The sequence below is a fragment of the Bombus impatiens genome, unplaced genomic scaffold (assembly GCF_000188095.3).
Source record: "Bombus impatiens unplaced genomic scaffold, BIMP_2.2 scf_0406, whole genome shotgun sequence".
Lineage (NCBI taxonomy): Eukaryota > Metazoa > Arthropoda > Insecta > Hymenoptera > Apidae > Bombus > Bombus impatiens.
This window is the reverse complement of record NT_176825.1, coordinates 64,409-84,077: the sequence shown is the minus strand read 5'-3', so window position 1 is coordinate 84,077 and position 19,669 is coordinate 64,409. Positions and strand designations below refer to the sequence as shown.

At 30.7% G+C, this 19,669-nt stretch overlaps 4 protein-coding genes across 6 annotated transcripts; 3 read left to right on the top strand and 1 right to left on the bottom strand.

Annotated features, from left to right (window-relative positions):
• Positions 1 to 247: 247 nt before the first annotated feature.
• LOC100747567 (NADH dehydrogenase [ubiquinone] 1 alpha subcomplex subunit 7) lies at positions 248 to 1,778 on the bottom strand. The gene is made up of 3 exons (XM_012386635.3): positions 1,558 to 1,778; positions 641 to 819; positions 248 to 452 (listed from the first exon to the last, which is right to left on the bottom strand). Exons 1-3 carry the CDS (start codon positions 1,618 to 1,620, stop codon positions 389 to 391), a joined length of 306 nt encoding a protein of 101 aa, XP_012242058.2. The 5' UTR covers positions 1,621 to 1,778; the 3' UTR covers positions 248 to 388.
• A 596-nt stretch (positions 1,779 to 2,374) lies between these two features.
• On the top strand, positions 2,375 to 4,212 carry LOC100741261 (superoxide dismutase [Cu-Zn]). 2 transcript variants are annotated; one of them, XM_012386678.3, is made up of 5 exons: positions 2,375 to 2,526; positions 2,642 to 2,761; positions 2,842 to 2,938; positions 3,447 to 3,634; positions 3,752 to 4,212. In XM_012386678.3, the coding sequence occupies exons 2-5, from the start codon at positions 2,699 to 2,701 to the stop codon at positions 3,857 to 3,859; spliced, it is 456 nt and encodes a 151-aa protein (XP_012242101.1). In that variant the 5' UTR covers positions 2,375 to 2,526; positions 2,642 to 2,698; the 3' UTR covers positions 3,860 to 4,212. The 2 variants fall into 2 exon arrangements, with proteins under 2 accessions (XP_012242101.1, XP_012242102.1); XM_012386679.3 differs by having other exon boundaries at positions 2,389 to 2,526; positions 2,633 to 2,761.
• A 1,071-nt stretch (positions 4,213 to 5,283) lies between these two features.
• LOC100740464 lies at positions 5,284 to 10,007 on the top strand. Of its 2 annotated transcripts, XM_024368244.2 has the most exons (14): positions 5,284 to 5,518; positions 5,587 to 6,038; positions 6,109 to 6,391; positions 6,460 to 6,704; positions 6,780 to 6,907; positions 6,982 to 7,082; positions 7,170 to 7,310; positions 7,378 to 7,523; positions 7,598 to 8,008; positions 8,094 to 8,182; positions 8,274 to 8,410; positions 8,488 to 8,529; positions 8,602 to 9,159; positions 9,594 to 9,817. In XM_024368244.2, exons 2-14 carry the CDS (start codon positions 5,820 to 5,822, stop codon positions 9,815 to 9,817), a joined length of 2,724 nt encoding a protein of 907 aa, XP_024224012.1. In that variant the 5' UTR covers positions 5,284 to 5,518; positions 5,587 to 5,819. The 2 variants fall into 2 exon arrangements, with proteins under 2 accessions (XP_024224012.1, XP_003490230.1); XM_003490182.4 differs by lacking the exon at positions 5,284 to 5,518 and having other exon boundaries at positions 5,820 to 6,038; positions 9,594 to 10,007.
• Positions 10,008 to 10,570: 563 nt separating this feature from the next.
• Positions 10,571 to 19,256, top strand: LOC100750078. The gene is made up of 10 exons (XM_003490177.4): positions 10,571 to 10,984; positions 12,160 to 12,324; positions 13,403 to 13,567; positions 13,647 to 13,817; positions 13,970 to 14,078; positions 15,185 to 15,341; positions 15,419 to 15,551; positions 16,384 to 16,557; positions 17,151 to 17,462; positions 18,130 to 19,256. The coding sequence occupies exons 1-10, from the start codon at positions 10,903 to 10,905 to the stop codon at positions 18,390 to 18,392; spliced, it is 1,731 nt and encodes a 576-aa protein (XP_003490225.1). The 5' UTR covers positions 10,571 to 10,902; the 3' UTR covers positions 18,393 to 19,256.
• The last annotated feature ends 413 nt before the right edge of the window (positions 19,257 to 19,669 follow it).

Genomic DNA, 19,669 nt, shown 5'->3' with positions numbered 1-19,669 from the left:
CACCATGTACTATATTGTTAGATGCAACAGCATTTAATCTGCTGTTTGTACAAACCCCTCAGTGTAAATGTTATTCTTAGACTCACATAAATTTTATGGAAGCATTGAGCTCTGTATGTATGTAACAATAATGTATTATAAAGTGAAAGAAAATTATCTGGTATGCCTGCTATCAAGCAGAAGATATAAGAAACATTCCTCTGTTTATTATTTATATACTGTTACCAGTTAAACATTAAATGGGAGTGTAATTAAACAATCTGTAATTTAATTATATCTTACATTATATCTTATCTTAACTAAAAGTTACACATAAGACTTCTATTTAATTTAACTGTATTTATTATATACTACAATCAAAGTATAACTAATATTTATTTTACTGCATTTATTCTTGTCTTTGCAGCTGTTTATTTAATGGATTTAATTTTATTTGAGTCGTATCAACTTTCCTGAAAAAATTACATTCAATGCATGTTAAGTTTCATTAGACTATAAGAAATTCTATACTAAAATAGTCATAGAAACCATTGCACATTCTATGCAACTAATTGTAAGATATTAATATCTAGCATGTACAATAAATTTTATCTGTTTTATTGTTTAGTTTGTATATATAAAATATTAAAAATATAATCACCCTGCTTCATTCTGGCTTTCTGAATATATCTCAGTTGGCGGTTGTACAGAACGTCTGACATCACGAGAGTAATAATATACGTTTGAAATTTTATGATGTGGCCCGCCAGGTACATGCGGGTGTGGTTGTGTACGTGCAGCAATATCATCTGAGAATCTTACACTGTCTACATGCTCTCTCTGTAATGTTCATTATGCTCTACATCAATCTATCTTTTTACCATATTACCATACAATGGTTTATAGGGGTATTTGAACACTTTATATAGAATACTTTTATTTATATATGTATTATGTATATTACATAAAACATATTGGTAAAATTTGAAACAAATTTGAAAATACATATAAAAGTGACTAAATATTTATTGCAAACTTAAATATATAATAAGTGTTAAGGCTAGTCCCATTGAATACTGAAGCTCATTAATATAATAGATAATTGGTTTTTAAAATAAATTTTGTGATCTCTGTGAAATATATATTTGTACTAAATATCTTGTAGTTTCTATCTACACTTTCAGATTTGTTTCAAACTTTTCTAATGTAATCGTGATAATTGAGTCCCATTGTAGTACTAATGAAATTTCAAAATATTTTGTATAACATATAAATATATTTAGAAAAAATTATTAGAAGTGTCCAAATATTTTTATGAACTATTGTATATAAAATATCTTTCTTGTTATTTCATTTCAAATTTTTAAATAAATACAATATTGACGTAAGTCAACCTTAATTGATTATAATTATTTTGAAATTCATGACAATATTTAGTACATAACCAATAAAATAGATGCAATCTTCAAAAATAAGAGATGTTTTCAATATACACGTTGACTAAAAACAAGTTACATAATATCTAAAAAAATAAACAATATAAAACGTAGATCAAATGTAGATTAAAATATTACTTACACCCCGAAGAATAGTTCGAACCCAATCTATAAATGGAATTGTGTTACGAAGGTTTCTCGACATTTTAATTATACTTATTTAACTTTTTATTTGAAATAAATAAATTGCTCCCATTACAAAAAGCACCGTACACAAAATATTCGATACTAAACCTGCTTAAATACGCAGTTATCATCTCAATCTCGAAGTTCGATAATTTAGCACAATGTTAACTATCGATAATCGCTACTTTCAGTAAAAGCATTTAAAATTGCTTTAATCTTCTGCACATAAAACTTAAGAAAGAGATTACTTTATGCACAAAATCGTTATTAATTCAAAATTGAATGTGTCGTCATATAACAAAATATAAATGTTATTTTATTTCTTTATTAAAACTTATTGTTCATATTATATTGTAATATATTGTTTCTTGTTGTTTTATTGTAAATGGAACTTAATAGGATATATTATTGAATTTAATTATTACTATAGAAAATATAATAAATGTGACAATTTTCAACTCACTTTTATATATAAAATTAAAACTGAAATACATCATTGTTTTTGAAAATTTAAGTTATGTAAGATTCCAAATAGCACATTCTCTTACAAGTTATTCAAAAATTTTACGATCATAACAAAAATTTATTACAAAAGTAATTTCACTTTGTAAAATGTATTATTTCATAACGAAAAAATATTTTTTACTCTACTCAAACACAAAAACGTAGGTATCTCAAAACAAAGAATATACAAATTAAACCACCGGCATTTTATGCAAAATTCATAGTCACCGGCATTTTATGCAAAATTCTTCATCGATATGTAACGCCATCTCGAGCGTAATGTTTAAACTCTGTTATTATTTTATATTCTCTTTCTGCGTAACTTCACATAATTTCTCTGGTCTTCCTGTATTTAGTATTTATGTACAGTCGATGATCATTGATTGCAACTTTGCGTGATTCGCCATTTCCTTACTGAACGGTAAGGTCATCATTTTATCGGCCGAAGTGCTCAATATACAATACGTCAGCGTATCTGCGTTCGTGATTCAGCAAAACGATAATTACATTTCTTAACGAAACGATAGTTGTTACAGGCGAGCTACATTTTACAAACGATTGTCGCTCAAGGAAGTAATTGAAAGTTTTCGAAAATGGTTAAGGCCGTGTGTGTTCTTCAGGGTGAAGTCAAAGGCACTCTCTATTTCGAGCAATCGGTAAATGATATTTCTTTAATCTATTCGATATAATACTCTGGCATTATCGTTATTATTTTGATGATGTAATTATTGCATAGGACAATTCTAGTCCAGTCAAGGTCACGGGTCAAGTAACCGGTTTAAAACAAGGACTGCATGGTTTTCACATTCACGAATTCGGTGATAACACTAACGGTAAATGCACTACTATTGAAGTTTTATTATTTTATTTTTTATAGTTATTATTGAAAGCTTTTGAATGATAATCAAATATAACCTGATTCATGAAAGAATTGAAACAGTGGAGTAACTTGAATTTGTAGTGATGACACAGATAATTTTAGAGGTCAATAAGTAATAATTTGTAAATTACTTGATTGTAATAAGCGAATTTTTAAATAATTAGTCTGTTTCTTATCAAGTATTTTATGTTGTCACATTAATAATTAATATTTTTTAAAATTTTTTCAAATATAGTTAATATATATAGTTAATATAATATTATTAATATATGTAAATAACATTCAAGTAAATGTTAACATCTTATATTATTTAAAATTTTTAATTTTATCAAAACTTAAATTTATTTATTTGATATGAATAATTATTATTTGAATGTTATTATACAAAATTTTGTGTATATTTAAGTAGTATAGAGAAGTTTTAGGAATTTAGTATATTATTACTTATATATATTTAATAGGTTGTACAAGTGCTGGGCCACATTTCAATCCATTAAAAAAGGATCATGGTGGTCCTGATGCAGAAGTACGTCATGTTGGAGATTTAGGAAATGTTGAAGCAAATGCAAGCGGTGTTGCTAATGTCAATATAACTGACAAAGTCATCCAGCTCCAAGGACCACACAACATTATTGGCAGAACATTGGTGGTAAGTATTGCGTAATATCTTTTTACGAATTTCTATAATTAATTAATATATATATATACTATGGTATATATATATATATATATATATATATATACAACTTGTTCTTTTTGATAACAGGTTCATGCAGATCCAGATGACCTTGGTAAAGGTGGAGTTGAATTATCAAAAACAACAGGAAATGCTGGAGCTCGTCTTGCTTGTGGTGTTGTTGGAATTGCAGCCTAAATATATATTCTGTTATAATATTAAAAACAATACAAATTACTATTAGAAATTACACAATGTTACATCTATTATAGATTGAATATGAGTTCAAATAGCATTCCTAATTTCGTATAATAAATCTTTTACATATGTAAACCATGGTACAGGTTCAATAAAGTAATACTATTATAACACTATGATATATTTGTAAATCTGATATGTATATTCATATGTCATAGAAATCTAACTTTTCTTTATGTAAAAAAATTGTATTTGGTTTATGAACTAAGTTATACTTGTATGAATGTAATTATACTTGTAGAAATACTGTAGTATGTTGTATTTAAAATTAAACAGATCTACATACTCAAGAATACATGAATTACAGTATTCTCTGTAGTGATACTGTTGCTATGTAAATTGTAGTTTTAGTAAGCTATCATTACAGTGTCAGACACAATCTTTTTGAAAAATAGCATGTAGATACGAATTACATAGATGTTACATAATCAAGAAGTACGTATACGTCTGCGAGAAAAAAGGGCAAAGTGTTCTCGTAGCCACTATTGGTCGAGGACGATTTTTGTCACCGTCCTCGACTAATAACGGAGAATAGTAACTATTGTGCTTAGCCTTTTCCTCGTGGACGAATTGTAGATTATAATTTATGGAATCGATATATGTAGTAAGATTACAAAATCAATCAGATCGCTACAGGTTACTAACATTAGTTCAAGATTTGAAATAACAATTTGAATCAGAAAGGAAATTTTCTCTGTTTGAATCATGTCATATCAAATTATGATAGAGAAGATATGTACTTTTGCTTTATCATTAACAACGATCACATACGTGTCTAACTACATTTTATTATAATGTACTATCTTTCTGGCTGAACTTTACTTTATATGTATGTATGCATGTAATATAGAAAGCAAGTTCTAGAAATATATAATTTATTACTTTTCACATAATGAACATAAATTGCACAAAAATACCAAATCAAGATACTTATATAAATACATATGTACATATATACATCAAATATTTTAACTTACGACCTCACTATTTCTATTCTAATAACTATATGTAAATACATATATCAATTTTATCAGTCGTATGTTACTTTCAATATTGTTTATTCGATATGGAATAAAATTGATTAGAGGATGATTAATGATCAGAATAAAATATTTTCAGAATAAAAATGTTTTTATATTATATTTTTCAATCTCGCAAATCAAAGTTCTATACATATTGATAATATTAGTATATAATATAGAACTATATTAAACATTTTTATTATTTTTCCTAGATATTACTGCATGTATAAATCTGGTAATTTTAACGGTTTTACTATATAACATAAAATTTCTTTAATATATACTTACAAATACTTATTACGTATTAGTTCTTTAAAAATAGCATTAATTATCTTACGAACTCCACTTTAAATTATAGACCTCTAGAAAGAAACTGGTTCTCTATTAAACTTAAATTATACTTATGTTGGTAATATGCTTCTTCAGTTATTAGAGTGACGTGCCACTTACATCATTATTTTGGAATCTCAGCACGTTTGGAAAGCAAAGTTCTGTCATGCACTTTGTTTGAAATAGATTTCGATCGTTCTAATTATTATATATATATATATAACAAATTCTTATAATAAACTGATACGTAATATGAAAAACGAAGTTACAATTTTTTCGGATTTTCATGTTATTCTGATTTTAAAATAATTACAGGGTTAGGATGGATTAATACTCAAAAGAAAGAAATAATATCTCATAACAATTATTTGTTGAATCATTGCAAGTTGAGCAAAATGTAATTCTCATAAAAATTGTTGCACCAAATAACAATTTTATTAGTTACAAATAAATAAAACTGTCCATACAAATCATGTAAATAATTTTCATTGAATATCAAGAATTGACAGGAAAATCCTTGCTGAATATTATAGCTTAAACAAATTAAAATGTTTAAGCGAATAGAAAGTAACAGAGAGAATGAATTCTCTGTACCTGCTAAACGGCCAAGATATGACATAAAAAGGGACAGTTTGGTAGATGTTTCTACAAATAATAAGGATTTAAGAAATAAAAGATCTGGAAAATCAGATGATATTTGGGGGGATGATTTTGCAGAAGAAGATATTGAAGAAATGGATTTTGTAGCTACACAGGCTTGTTTACAGGTTTTGTTCATATTGTATTGTATTTAAATCAGTCTATAGTAATTATTTATAATGTTCATTTGATTTTTAGGAAGATAGTTTCATGAGTGAACCAAATACAGACCAAAAAAAATTTGCACAAAAATATAATAGCATACCATCTACTAGTAAAGGTGTTCCTAATTTAAATGGTAGTATTCATAAATTAACAAAATCTATATATCCATCACAGCATAATAATGAAAGGAAAGGAATAGGAAACTCAAAAGATATAAGTACCATAGTTTCTGTTGACTACAAAGAATTTGAGAATAAATTAATAAATAAAAAAGTATATAATTCCACATTTAAGCTGGATGAAAATCTTGTTGCAGGTAGTATTATAGAATGTTACTTCTTGGCAAATTACTATATTTTACAAATTACTGTATTATAATTTTAGAATCAGAATATGCAAAGGAATTAGAGAAGTTAAAAGCTGAAAATAAGAAATTGCTAGATGATTTTATAACTAAAGAAGGAGAAGCGGTATTTTTACGGAATCAGTTGCAACAAATTCAATTAAAAGCAGAGAATGATCGATTAGAAAAAGCACGTCTTATCGAAGAACAGGAAAATCATCATAGGATGGAAATTAATGCCATTTATAAAGAAAAGGAACATTTGAAAACGCAACTTGAATTGCAAGTCTGTAGTTTATAAATGAGTTTCTTTTTAATTCTATATTATGCAATAAATTCTGATTCTCTTCTTTTGTTTTAGATGTTTGAAGTAGGAAACTTAATGGAACGTTGTAAGTTGTTAGAGAATGGAAATGTTAGATTAACAGAACCACATATAAATCTCAATATTTCTATGAAAAGAAGCAAATTTGATTCACCAAAGAATCGGTAAATATTTAACATGTCCCTTTTAAAATATCTATATAATTATCTATATGAAATATCTATATAATTATTTTTAGATCGTCAATTGTAACTACGAAGCCAGTAAGGGTTAAAGAAACTTCTGTACAAACTAATACACTTAATAAAAGCAGTTATATCTCTAAAATATGGAATCCATGTAAGCAGATTATAACTTAAAGAAAAAACACTACTTTGTGCAATTTTTGTAGTTTACAATAATAAATTTAATAAGAACATATTGCAGATTTTCCTCTTACAGAAATTCCGAAATTAATATATGATCCATCACAACCAGAGAAGTCTGTGGTTGATATTCAAATTATAGAAAAAATTGGAAGACGGAATTTACCCATTTTGCAAGAAGAAGATACATTCAGAATATTTGGTAAAATTTTTTATTTAATGCAGTATACTGTAGATAAATCTTAATTGCATTTTCGTATCCTTTATAGAAAATCCGGAATTAGTAAAACCTGTAACGACCATGATAGACGATAAGAAATTATCAGTGGAATTTATCTTGCCTGAAATAGCTGCTCTTCAGCGAAAAACAAGCTCAGAACTTGAAGCGGAGGAAACTATACCGATAATAAATAAAGTACATTATTTTCAATACACGTCTTAAACTGTCTTATTAAACAGTATAAAAATTTGTTTATCATTACATTTTAGTTAATTTTTACTGCGAGGGAACTGATCTTAAGTATAGTAGTTGTTCTACAAACAATCTCTCAAGCTATGAAAAATGACGACATTCGAGATATGAATGATATTTATTTCTCTGTCTTATATTCGACTTCTGACCTCAACGGGGAATGCGTGTGCTCTGCAAATGCATGGCACGAATGCGAACGTGGTGTCGAAGCTAGAAGAGTGTTTGGCATGTTGTCATACGTAACCATGGAATCAACTTACCTCAGCAAATATATTGCAGGAAAAACTCGTTTACTCATAGAGAGTGATGAATCTTATAAGCGTTACTCGTGTCAAATGGTTCGCTATAATACCTGGTTTGAACAACAGAGTCATGAGTTTGAGATGCTTAAGATGATATTACAGTTCGTTATCTTAGTTGGGTCCACGGTAATATACCTTATGTAATGGAACATATTTTAGTAATTAAAGAAAATTAATCTTTTTATTGATATACAACTTTTATTATTTTTAGAGAAGGTCGCATCAATTTAGTGGCCTTCTATGTGCAATTATGATGATTATTTACAATATCCATGAAAAAATTGGATACTGTTCTGAAGGGTATGAAAGTAACATCTTACTTCTTATCATTTTATTCTTAAAATTTTATATTTTACAATGTACTTCTCTAATTTAAAATTTCATGTTTCAGGATGGAATATATTTATCAGATATTTAAGGAAATAGTATTTTGTAGACCTTTGCCATACTGTTACACACTAGTCAGTAAATTAATGATGATTTTTGTAAAATCCACGATGTATTTACGGAAGCTTTGTATTAATTCACGTACGAAATTTATTGTACTAATAATATTTTCATACATTTATAATTTTTATATGAAAAATAAGTTATCATTTTTGTAGAATCAATCAACAACTGGAAGGGTTCTTTACACTTTACTCCAGGTAAGGTAATATTTTCTTTTTCTTAACAAATCATAATTTAATTACATAAATCACCCTATATTTTCGTTTCAGATGCTTGTCCGCTGCAAATTTTCCTAGTACAGCTGGAGAACTATGACTTCGATCTATTAGCCGCAATAGACATTACTGATGTGTTGTTAGGATTTGTACAGTATATATTACAGACAGATATTATTCCTCTGAGATCTGAGAATCTAAATTCTTGTAATTGTTGCATGAAATTACTAAGATTTACTATTAAAACGCTGTGCAAATGTTCTGAAGCAAATCTAGCTGCTATCGGGAATTTTAAGTTGGACAATTTCCCGGTGCCAAAGGAAGATTCTTGCAATTTAGAAGCTATTTGTGCCAAACATTCGTTGTTTAATACAAGACCAAGCAAATTGTGTATACGTGAAATATATCGAGATAAGTTCTCAGACGAGAAGGCTTGGTCGATCATGAAGGAGAAACAATCAAAGGTATTGAGAGATGGAAGGAGATTCTTGTCTCATGTAGCGATATGTGATCCGGATTTTGTAATTCGAGTGTCAGATATTGAAGATTCATTCCATTTATTCATGAGGAATTTAAGTGCCTTTAAGAATTTTGTTCTCCATGAAAACGAACGTAAGTATAAATACATTTTATTTTAGAAAAAGTACGATCATGCTAATTCTATAGTCTGTCCAACGAGATGAGACGAGACAGTAGACATAAACAAAACGTAATTGCTGTGGTTGCAGCTATCAACAGCGTTGAACAGATTTTAGAACCTCATCTTCATTCATTGATACCCTTGTTACATTCTTTTTATTCTCATTATATGATACGGGCACTTTAATTTTGTCTCTGTTTTGTCAGACCACGAGAATTTTTATATTTCCGTTTGGCCGGTTACTCATCTTTTGTCATCAGTAGATTTCAGTTTTATTAATTCTTATATAGAATTTCATTCTTTTGCAGGACTTTTATTATATCTTTTATTATATCTATCTCCGAAAGATTACTAATTTATGGAAATATTAATTTATTAATCTTAACGTAATCTCTCCTTTTTGCAGAAGAAGCTATGCATCGAATAAAACAAACATTCATTTCTGATAAAACACAGCCATCCGAAATGGAACAATTAGAAAGAAGCAGCTCTAGAAAGGAGTTAGACATATTATCAAATTTCGAAAAAAAGTTTGTTCAACCATTGTCTGCGAGGCCCAAGCAGAATGAAAATTATAACAAAGCTTTGGTCACGTTTAAATCGTTGTTTAATATCAGGTTTCATTCATGAAAAATCCCAATATAATCTTAATTATTTGTTGCAACAATAAAATCAGTTGGATGTATATTCATATCAAAGACTGAAAGTATTTGAATATTGGAACCATCGATTCATTATTATTTCATGTACATATTATTTTGTAAATTATATGAAAATTTGTTCTAAGTATCGTTATTGTAATAAAAGACGCAGTATCACATAATATTTTATCACGAACAATTTTTCAATCAGGAATAATTTACATGTTAACATGTATCAGATATCGTTATATAATTTTTATCTTTTAACTATTGATTTATTGTAACCTCTTGTATATGGTATTATTTTACCATAAGCTACCTTGAAAATAATATTGAAACGCACTTTACAATGCAAATAAAGTGTCTTATATACTACTTAAATCTAGATAAATTCCTATACTTAACATTTCAACCAATTTCTTCAATCCATGATCTTCCGTCCGCAAACGTTGAGGTCACAAAAATCTATGAAAAACACCCTTCGGATGGGGTTGAAGATACGTCTGTTGCGTCGATTCAAGAAAAACAAAAAGAATCCTGGCGCCAGGACGTGATCTAATCAGAGGCGGTCAGTGTTTCTCTTCCCTCGGAATTCATTTATCTGTGGCGCAAAATGCAATTTGTAGGAATTCTCTTCAAGGCCTGGCAATGTTCGATGCCGATAACGCTGACCGGAAGCAGATAGAACATTATCGCAGCAGCGTGTCGACGGAAGTAACGTTCCCGCCTTCCATTCGGAGCGGAATAACCCCCGAAACGTGGCATCCCTGTTCCATTCATAGATGCAGAACGATCAGCAACCGATTTTACTTTTTATTCCTCGTCCAGTGCGTGTCGTCTTAACATTCTTTGCTTTTATACTTCGATCGTTCTTCGCACGGTTCACTGTTCGCCATTCAACTTCTTCCTTTTTCTTTTTTGGTGGTGTTCCTGTTGATGTGTGCATGATAATTTAGGTAAAAAAAAAAAAAAAAAAAAAACGTAGCTGTGCTAAGAAAGGACGCGTTTTCTTGGATATAATTCATGAGTTATGAGTACGGTGAATAGCCTTCTTGAAAAGCCAGCGTTCTCATAATGAAGATATTCTGCACAGCGCCGCTTCTGTTAGTCTTCTTGGTGCAGTACATCGTTTGCTATTTTCCGACGCGTCCGACTGGTAAGTAACGATTTTCTCTTACGAAGACTTTTATGGGATTGATTGCTTATAATAAAATAGTACTGTTAAAAGAATTGACGCGGTACACTGCTTCTACTGAAGAAAACACAAAATTAAAAAGTCATAAATTGGAATTTAACTTTATGTAGAGCATATTGAATGCAAACTAGGCAAAAAACCTCCAAAAAATTCTCTTAAACGGAACGAACATTTCACATAAGTATTAATACAATCTAATAAAAAAGAAGAAAAGATAAAACCAGATTTTTATTTGTATTTTATTATTGCTCGGAGATATTCCAATAATTATAATGTTTTTGCAGAACGTGGGAGAGATCAAACCTTATTATACAATTTTACAGTCCGTGTCATTTTCTTCATTTTGTTTGCACGAATGAAGAAGTAACGAGATTACACTTTGTAAGCAGATTAACCGATGCGACGGTTGCAATATTCGATTGGAAAATAACGATGCTCTTTCCTCGTTTCCATTTCTCATCATTTTTAAGAGAGACTTTTATCTAACCTATATCGTATTATAGTCATTTATAAAATCAAAGAACACTCGACCGCATACAGATTACATTTTATTCCGTTTATTCTTACGTTTCGTTGATTATAAAATTTCGAATCTTTCCGTGACTTACTTCTAAAGATTACTGTTGACTGAAAGTACATACTTGCTATCGTTATCTGATGACAATCTTCGCAAGACGAAGAAACGAGACGATAGGTTTCCTCGTTGAACAGGAATTCAAATCCAATTTCACCCGGCCTATCGATTTCAATCCCCCTTTGTATAATATTGAAAATTACGCGCGCGCCATTTATCGAGGATTATTATTACCAACAAAGGCCAATGTTGAATATTCAATAATTTGTATATCAGAATAAATCAGAAGTACTTCGTTCGTAATATTTTCTTTTTCTAAGTGTCAATTTCCGTTTTCCTCTTTTCTACCACACCTCAAGAGATTATATCACATATCGTAAGGTTTGTAAAAGAAAAAGAAAAAAAAAGACAAAAGGAGTAAATCTAGTTAAAATGGACGCAAAAGTGGACATCCATAAGACGTCGTGTGCTGTCTAGGTCTTTGTTATAAAATTTGATGGCACATCCTTCGTGGAACGTGTTTTATACGAACGATCTATGTAATTCGATTTCTGATTTTAAGGTACAACCAGATGTCCCCCGGTGAGGCTGCCGAATGGCAGAGTCCGACAGAGGGCCAGGGGAAGAATCATCAGATTCAGTTGTTACGAGGGTTTCACTCTCGTAGGTAACAAGTATGCAACTTGTTTTCGAGGCCAATGGGATACACCTACGCCCGTATGCGTCAGTAAGCACGGCTTTCTAATCGCACTTGATAAAACTATAAAATGGATTTCAGTTAAAATGCACTTTGTTAACTTTGTGCCGAGGATAACGTTGTGCTTTTAACGTGATTAAATTTCACGCTCCTCCGGCTGTGTATATCTTCGATGAATCCGAGCCGCGTCCATTAAAATTATCTGAAAGAAAATTATTTTGAAGTAAACTGAAAGACGTTCCGCGTTGAATTTTCTAGAAGAAGAATCGCTAAAATAATCGACAAGTTTTGTGAAGAACTATCTATAAGTCGATGTTGTCCATCTTAGTTAAGATACACTACTTACCATTTTGAAAATGAAGAAAATTGAAATGAAGAAAACGTTTTCTCATGATCTGTCGGTCGTCTTTGCTTTTTTTTTTAGTGGGATCTTCTCCATTTTAGAAATTGTTTTACCTTACCTCTTTTTAATAACGTATTTCAATAGAGTGTGATCTTGTCATGTCTCTATTTTCTATTCTGGGGAAGGTAATTGAAAGATTAACGCGATCAGATGAAACTGAAATTTCAAAATCTTCTCCGTAATACGACCAGAGGGCAGATTAAAAGTAGAGTGAAACGAGGAAGTAAAATAAAAATGGAAAGAAAGTAATAGCAGAATTCTGGGAATTTAATTTTGTATAAGATCCAATTAGTACTCTTTTAACTCCAATTAAAGCAATTAATAGTCTGTTAATATCTAATCATTTTCATTTTAAGCGTTCTTTCAACAAATATTATAATTAAATATCACTTTGTTCAATCATATCGAGAAACATTTTTCTTTAATTTCACGATTCTTTAATCTCGATCGACTGCTTTCTTACCGAAATGTTGATTGCATCATAGAAACTTAAAGAATAAATAATCAATCATTTTATATATAATTTTCAAACATATTCTTTAGTTATCACGATAACATTCAAACGTTATTTTCGATTGATAAAATAAATCAAAATATTTTTTTCCTTATTATACGTTACAATCTTTTGTTGCGCTCAATAGTAATTGGCAATAGTTAATTAACATTCTGAAGTTCTTCTCATACTTGTTATTGCTGTTTTAACAGATGCAGAGTGTCCTGTACCACCAGTACCAGAACACGCGTTGATGGCACCTAAATACAATGGTGCGATATTATTATACTTTTGCGAGCCTGGACACGCATTAATTGGTTCGCCTGAGATTTATTGCAATGGAAAACAGTGGAATGGCACAGTGCCTTATTGTCGAGGTATTGATAATTTTTCCTTTCGTCACTGAACTAAAGAAAACGAAGTATACACGTTAAAAGGCATTTAATTTTTAATTAGATACTACCGCTTCTCCTCCGACGGAGTGCGATTTCGAGAAACCGGATCTTTGTTGGTGGGAACAAGATCCCCAGCACGATTTCGATTGGCAGCGACATAATTTCGAGACTACAAGTCATCACATTGGAACTGGACCATCTCACGACCACACATTAGGAGCAGGGAATGATGGTAATTTATTTCATTTTTACATAAGCAAAACTGACATCTACAACTGTTTTAACAAAGACTCGCGATTTTTATCAAATTCAAAATTGTACGATTTAGCTGATACAAATACTTTTGCTCATCATTATATAAATTTTAACTGCTCCTCTTGTCAGGTTATTACTTGTACATCGAAGCCACTGGTCGACTGATAAACGATACCGCAAGGATCATTTCTCCCATTTACAATGCATCGTACACGGATTCTGGCTGTTTCTCATTCTGGTAACTAGCACTTGTACAATCAAAGTTTTCTTCTTTTTAATAGAAATGACTATTGATGTAAAAGACAAATTTTGCAGCTAGTGAATTTGACATTTTCTAATTAAAGATACGACAGGTGTCTCTTGTTAAATGTAACAGCCCTTAGTTTGATTGTTAATTAGCCAGTCACTTGGAATTATTAAACAAATTATTAATACGACAGGTCTTAAAACAGGATTTAAGTTGCTGCGCGCGTAACAAAATTTGAAATTCAATTATTAATTTGAAACTTGATTATTGAAAATTTGATCGAATTACTACGTCGAAGCTTTTAATCCTTCGTCCCGCATCAATCTTCAGAAGTCTTAAATTTAATATCTTATTGCGATGAACAATTGCGATTAAAATATAAATTGCCTGCGACCATAATCTATAATATTATGAAAATGATGATTTCATTGAATCTTTCTTTTCCGTCGTTTCTTATCAAACAGTGAAAATTTTGTTTATTTTTCGTTTCAGTAATGTTATAATTCAATTTTCATTTTTAATTCAATTATTGAATCCTGAAGCATAAGATCAAAAATTGAAGCCATGTTTCTAGGCATATCGTTTTCCATTCCATTATACAGAATATTCTTCAAGGTCTATATCGTTGGACACGCTTAAAACAGATTATAATAATTACAATATTCCATTTTGATTAATAATTGGTTAACAATTAAGGAAAAAATCGATCAAGATTGCCATATTTTTCTCACGTGTCTCATTTATTTGATACATTTCATTTATTTTATTATGTCTCAATTATTATAGATTCGAAGAGTATTTCAAAAATATATTATTTACTTTAATAAATAGAAAGACTATCAAACGTCTTAAGGAGAATGTCGGCATACGATCGAAAGCAGAAATTCTCTTGCATCTACTTTACGTTTAAGAAATTGTTTAATTGCTAATAGTGGGACTAGTTTTTGCTAATAATAGTAGTTATTATAACTAGCTAATAATATTAGTAATTGCTAATAATAGTACTAGGACTAACGTCACTTTTTCTTTTCCATCAATATTTGCAGAGAGTAAGCATTTTTTATTTTAAAACAAAAAAAAAAACAACAAAATTGCAGGTACCATATGTTTGGCGCCACAGTGGGAGCTCTAAACATATACTTCAAACAAGAAAACGATCTTCTACCGCGATTAATGTTCAGCAAAGAAGGAAACCAAGGAAACCAATGGCTGCACGGCATTTTCAATTTCCCCAAGGCTAAAAAGGGTTTCCAGGTGAAGCAACGAAATACACGATATGAAACAATTGTCGATTTCATTTTCTTCACGGTCTCCCATTTTCTCCTTCTCAGATTATAATCGAGGGTGTACGAGGGAGTAGCTACGTGAGCGACATCGCCGTAGACGATGTGGCCATTTTGCAGGGTGACAAGTGTCGAAACGACAGTAAAACCGAGACCGAAGGGGTCACCGAGAGCAACGATGGTAATATTCGTAGAAATGGAATTTTTTCTTTCCACGACGAGAAGATGTCCCGTGGTGATGTTAATTCGTTGCCCGTTCGTTTTTGAGTTATTTTCTAATTAAAACGCTGGTATAATATAATAGCAGACGAAAACGGGGGCGAGAAACGTGGCAAGTCGCGGAAGTAGTAGAACGTAATGAAATCGCGTATCAACGCTTGGCTTATTGCGAATACAGGCGATGTACATAAATTGTTTCACAGCGCAGACTAGCTTTAATAATTATACTTAGGTAAATGTAAATACATTTAACGTTTGTGGGAGTTGGCACGTGTGCAGATGACGAGCTATGGAATAAAACGAATATTTACAACAAAGAGCGAGAAACTTGTGTAATATGAAATGAATGCGAAATGAGATATTTAAAACATCTGTCGATAAATATCGATTCTTCGCATAAATATCGAAAATTGAAGGGAAGTATACCAAGTATTTCTTATGAAATGGGAAAGAAAGCATTTTGCCTTGCCATTATTTCTTTCTACGTTAACGATAATTTTTATAATACATTTTTATTTTTAATCAATGTCATAACTTAATATTGCAATTTAATTTACTAATTTATTTAATCTATCGTTAATCTATCGTTAATATACATATACGTATCTTTGAGAGAATGATAAAAATAGATATATCTAATTTGAATGTCAAAAGATAGTTTCGTAAATACGAAGGGGATCGACAGCACTTTGAGTTTAAAAATTATTCTTCTACGACATAGAACACGAAAAATATAACGTTAATTTTTTCCCTCTGACCTCTATATCTGATAATTTGAAACAAACGGTTTCTAGATCAAATCGAACTGGTGAACGCGCAGCAAACTTGTCGCGGAAGATGTAAAAATAGTTTGACATACAATTTTACAACTTCGATACCACCCACGCCAACGGAAATCTGCCTCTGCACCCTCGATTGCGAAGAACAGTCACTCTGCTGTCCGGATTACGCGGAATATTGTATTCTGGGTTAGTATGCTAAACTACTATGATTTTCAAGAGTTTAGTTTTTCTTCCAGTTTCCTTATTCTTTTCTACTTAGAACAAAATAAGGGTTATTTTAATCACGACGATCACAATATCGCGTAACAAATTATTTAATCAATATTTGGACGAATAATCACGATTAATATCAACGTTATTTAATTACTAACTAATCATAAATCAAAATTTGCTTTACTCTATAACAGAATGTTAAATAGTAAAGATCTGTGAGGTTTATTTCAAAATAGGTTTCTCTGTTAAGGTTTCTAAAAGGATTATTTGAATTTAGAGCGAAATAAGGATTATTTCAGCTATATAATAATTATGATTGATCGATCGAATTTAATTATTAATTGTGTCAAAATTTTGCTTACTACGCAGTACGATATTGAACAGTATAAATCATTATGCACGATTATGTAACTAATCAGCAAACTTTAAACTTTCTGCTGTTCGTTGCTGTGTGTCATCGGTTTCGAATGGATTAAAAAAAAATTCCTCCACTTTAACGAATTGATTCAGATTGCAATTAAGCTGCTCTTTCGTGTTTACTCTAACGTGAGCCTTTTAATTCGTAGCGTACACCGATGAAGCGACCACGACTATCGAGCAATCTACGATTCCGAATCACGAAGGGGCGGCAGTTTCGGTTCCACCTGCGGAAAAGAGCACAGTGATCGATATGGCGACAGTGAGGACAGGTTTCTCGATAAATCCAAAGGATGATATCGATCCTGTCACATTGAGGTCGTCGACGAGCACCACGATGATGGCAATTTCGACCACGACAAGAGGGAAAATTGAAAAACCAACGAAAAGTACGGAGACACCGATTGTTCGGTCCACCACGATCGTCACTGAGAGATATACTTCGGAGAACGAGATACTTGGTAACACGAATTCTGTTCATGTTTCATTATGAAAGTTTCACTAGTGTCTCATTGAGCAACGAGTCCCTTTTGTCTGAAAATTTGAATGGATTTTTGATTTTCGTGATAGAGAGGGAGGAATTGAGAAAGTTGGCTCAGTAACGACTGTGTCTGAACCTTGCATTGTGTTTCAGTTTTATCGTACCACGATGGTTTGATCAGAGTCGTTGGTTTGTTCGTGTTTTGTGTATGCGTTGGTCATTGTGAGCTTTCTTTCATTTTTTGTTATATAATAATTATTAGATCGTGGATTTCCATGCAAATCTATATCTTTGTGAACGTAATTAATTTTAAATTATATTCGATTTTGAATATTACTACGAATAGTTTATTGTATATTTTTGTATTATATTTATTTATATTATATTTTTGTTTACACTTATACATTTAAGTTTCTTATAAATATATATACATGTTCTAATAATTATTTAATTCGGGTATTTAGTTGTTTGAAGAAATCATAGTTTCGACTGTCGGTATATTTTGTTCTATCTGTTTATTAGTGAAACGAGGGTTTGTCAAAGTAAATCAAAAGTATCCCGAATCGAGATTAGAAATTATCTTTTCAAAAATCAATAAAATAAAGAGAAGGTTTAACGATAATCAAAATGAGTGTTCTTTTCGGCAGATTTGGACGTAAAGAGACAAGATTTAGAGAAGAAACGAAGTTCGAAATTCAGCTTGTCAGGGATTATCGCTGTGGTGGTTGGAATCATGACGGGAGTATTCATCTCGCTAATGGTCGCGATCATCATTCTCAGACGAAGAAAAACATACAAACGTGGAACGAATGGATCAGCGCTTTCGGAGGACAGCGACGTTCGATTTTTAACATCCGACGAGATCTTGGATTTCACGTTAGCTAGACCTAGCGAGAACGACGAAACGTAAGAAACTTTCATATATAAAGGGTTTCTTGGTTTCATTATGAGGGAAATGAAAGTCATAGGAAACGGGTTGTCGCAAAGGGACAGAATCATAGAAATTTATTTTGACGTTTCTATGAGTCGTGGCTGTATTTAGGACAAAGAAAAATATTACATTTTTTGTGTGTGTTTAAATGGACTAGTTACTGTATATTTAATAAGAAACTTAACAAGCGAATGCCATAATTAATATTACTGTAAAGTATTAAATACATTTTCCACTGTTTTTTTTTTGTTATTTTAACAATGAAATTATCAATGTTTACCGTGTACCTAAATATATTATACGTATGTAGTTATAAATATATTATTTTGTAAGATCGCGGATAGATGTGCCCTATCTGGTGGAGCTTTTTTCCTAAAAGGAAGCTATAATGTAAATGCTATATTTAGCTGTGTGATTTCGTAAGATCGATCTACTTATGTCAATTGGAAGATTTATGCTTCATTGACATTTTGTTTCGTAGGAGGCTCGATGATTATTAAATATTGATGTATCAGTGTCAAAGGTTAGAAAATTAGGGAAACACGGTTTATCGATATTTCTTGCAAATTAGATTAACGTACTGTATATAGTAATAATATTTGTTAGAACTAAAGAGTTGTTAAACAAACAAAGGTGCGGAATAAATATTAATTCTATTTAATTTCTACACGCTTATTGTTAAATACTCTCCGAATCGCATCGTCTTAGCGTTTCGATTATTAATGAAATACTCTTAAAATTTGTCTGTCAGATTTTCCAATCTTCACACTTTTTTGAAACAAAAATATTTTTGTAAAAATGTGAATAAAGTTTTACAAAATAAAACTTTCCTCTCTCAAAGTATATTGTCTAAATTTTCATAATTAATTATCTATCAATTAGTCGTTACAGATAAACACGGAGCTCTTGAGTGACGTTGACGTATCCCTCGTTTCATTTTAAATTTAGCAGAGCGTTTAATCGTAGCGATAATAAGGGACGAAGAATTGGCAATAGGAAACGTTTCTCATAATCTTGAAAATCTAACAAAAAAATCGATAGAATTTAGAATTTTTCAATCACAATATTCTGAAGAATTAAAGAAAAAAAAAATCATTGATCAGAATAAAAACGAATCGTCGATAAAGTGTTAATTTCTTCTAATCTGTCGATCAAATTAACCAATCTTCATCGATCTATACGGTTCCATTACCATCAATGAATACTATCTTCTGTAAAGTCGGAAAGAATTTTAAAATACACCTTAATTGCACATC

Coding starts and splice junctions, on each gene's coding strand:
- LOC100747567 (XM_012386635.3), bottom strand. CDS start 1,620: ATGTCGAGAAACCTTCGTAACACAATTCCATTTATAGATTGGGTTCGA. Junction 820..1,557: donor TTCGAACTATTCTTCGGGGT/GTAAGTAATATT, acceptor TGAACATTACAG/AGAGAGCATGTAGACAGTGT. Junction 453..640: donor GAAAGCCAGAATGAAGCAGG/GTGATTATATTT, acceptor TAATTTTTTCAG/GAAAGTTGATACGACTCAAA.
- LOC100741261 (XM_012386678.3), top strand. CDS start 2,699: ATGGTTAAGGCCGTGTGTGTTCTTCAGGGTGAAGTCAAAGGCACTCTC. Junction 2,762..2,841: donor CTCTCTATTTCGAGCAATCG/GTAAATGATATT, acceptor ATTATTGCATAG/GACAATTCTAGTCCAGTCAA. Junction 2,939..3,446: donor ATTCGGTGATAACACTAACG/GTAAATGCACTA, acceptor TATATTTAATAG/GTTGTACAAGTGCTGGGCCA.
- LOC100740464 (XM_003490182.4), top strand. CDS start 5,820: ATGTTTAAGCGAATAGAAAGTAACAGAGAGAATGAATTCTCTGTACCT. Junction 7,083..7,169: donor CTCTAAAATATGGAATCCAT/GTAAGCAGATTA, acceptor AACATATTGCAG/ATTTTCCTCTTACAGAAATT. Junction 9,160..9,593: donor TGTTCTCCATGAAAACGAAC/GTAAGTATAAAT, acceptor TCCTTTTTGCAG/AAGAAGCTATGCATCGAATA.
- LOC100750078 (XM_003490177.4), top strand. CDS start 10,903: ATGAAGATATTCTGCACAGCGCCGCTTCTGTTAGTCTTCTTGGTGCAG. Junction 16,558..17,150: donor CGCGGAATATTGTATTCTGG/GTTAGTATGCTA, acceptor TTTAATTCGTAG/CGTACACCGATGAAGCGACC. Junction 17,463..18,129: donor TTCGGAGAACGAGATACTTG/GTAACACGAATT, acceptor TCTTTTCGGCAG/ATTTGGACGTAAAGAGACAA.